Below are 780 nucleotides of genomic sequence, written 5' to 3' on the forward strand. Positions count from 1 at the left end.
AAACCCACACCACCACAACCCAGCCACGCCAACCGCACCTACAATATATAATTACTACACAATAGTCCGGGCAGACAAATACTTGTACTCAAATTTTCCTAAAAGTTTTGGCAAGGTTTTTTTATCAGCTATGCACTCTCAACAAAAATTTAAATGCCTTGCAAAAAATTTGGAATGAAAAGAAAAGTAAATTAAAGCCAAAAAAAAAACACATTAAAAAACACACTAAATCGATAATGATCAAAAATTAAATTCTTAAAAAACGTATTTTGAAAAAAACGTTTTTTAAAAAATTACATAGAGAAAATACTTTTTAAGTAACTTTTTATCTTTTTTATAGTAAAATTTTAAAAAATCAAGCCTCGTATTGGGGGCCCTCACTAGGGGGTTTTTTAGCCCGGGTTAAGTGTTGGGGTTTGGCGGTGCCTTGAAAACTGGCTTATCTTCAGTAGTTTCCAAGTTGGCCAGGTCCTCCTTCACTTTGCTGATCAGCTGATTAAGCATAGCAACTGTCACCTGTGTGAAGACATATTTTTAAAAATAATTCTTTGTTTGAGCTACTTATAGTAAACAAGATACTGATCCTTTTCTTGGTATATAATCATTCCATGCCTCATTTCATCCTGTCAACAGAAATTCCTTTCACTAAAAACCCTTTAACCGAGATTGACCCTCCCCCATGACAAAATTTTTCACAAGGCGGTCCCTTCCATCAAGGGGAAAATTTTCTTTGGGGCCTTTGGGGGCTGAAAATTCTGTCAAACATTTATCTAAAGGGCC

At 35.3% G+C, this 780-nt stretch overlaps 1 protein-coding gene across 2 annotated transcripts in view; it reads right to left on the minus strand.

The window, feature by feature from the left end:
• Positions 1 to 440: 440 nt before the first annotated feature.
• Positions 441 to 780, minus strand: part of LOC119593020 (vacuolar protein sorting-associated protein 35-like) — a gene marked incomplete at its 3' end in the record, with an annotated part of 23,876 nt that continues 23,536 nt past the window's right edge. For both annotated transcript variants that reach the window (XM_037941915.1, XM_037941914.1), the window contains 1 exon segment: positions 441 to 516. In XM_037941915.1, the coding sequence (XP_037797843.1) occupies positions 441 to 516 (76 nt within the window).

Source organism: Penaeus monodon, chromosome 31 (assembly GCF_015228065.2).
Source record: "Penaeus monodon isolate SGIC_2016 chromosome 31, NSTDA_Pmon_1, whole genome shotgun sequence".
Lineage (NCBI taxonomy): Eukaryota > Metazoa > Arthropoda > Malacostraca > Decapoda > Penaeidae > Penaeus > Penaeus monodon.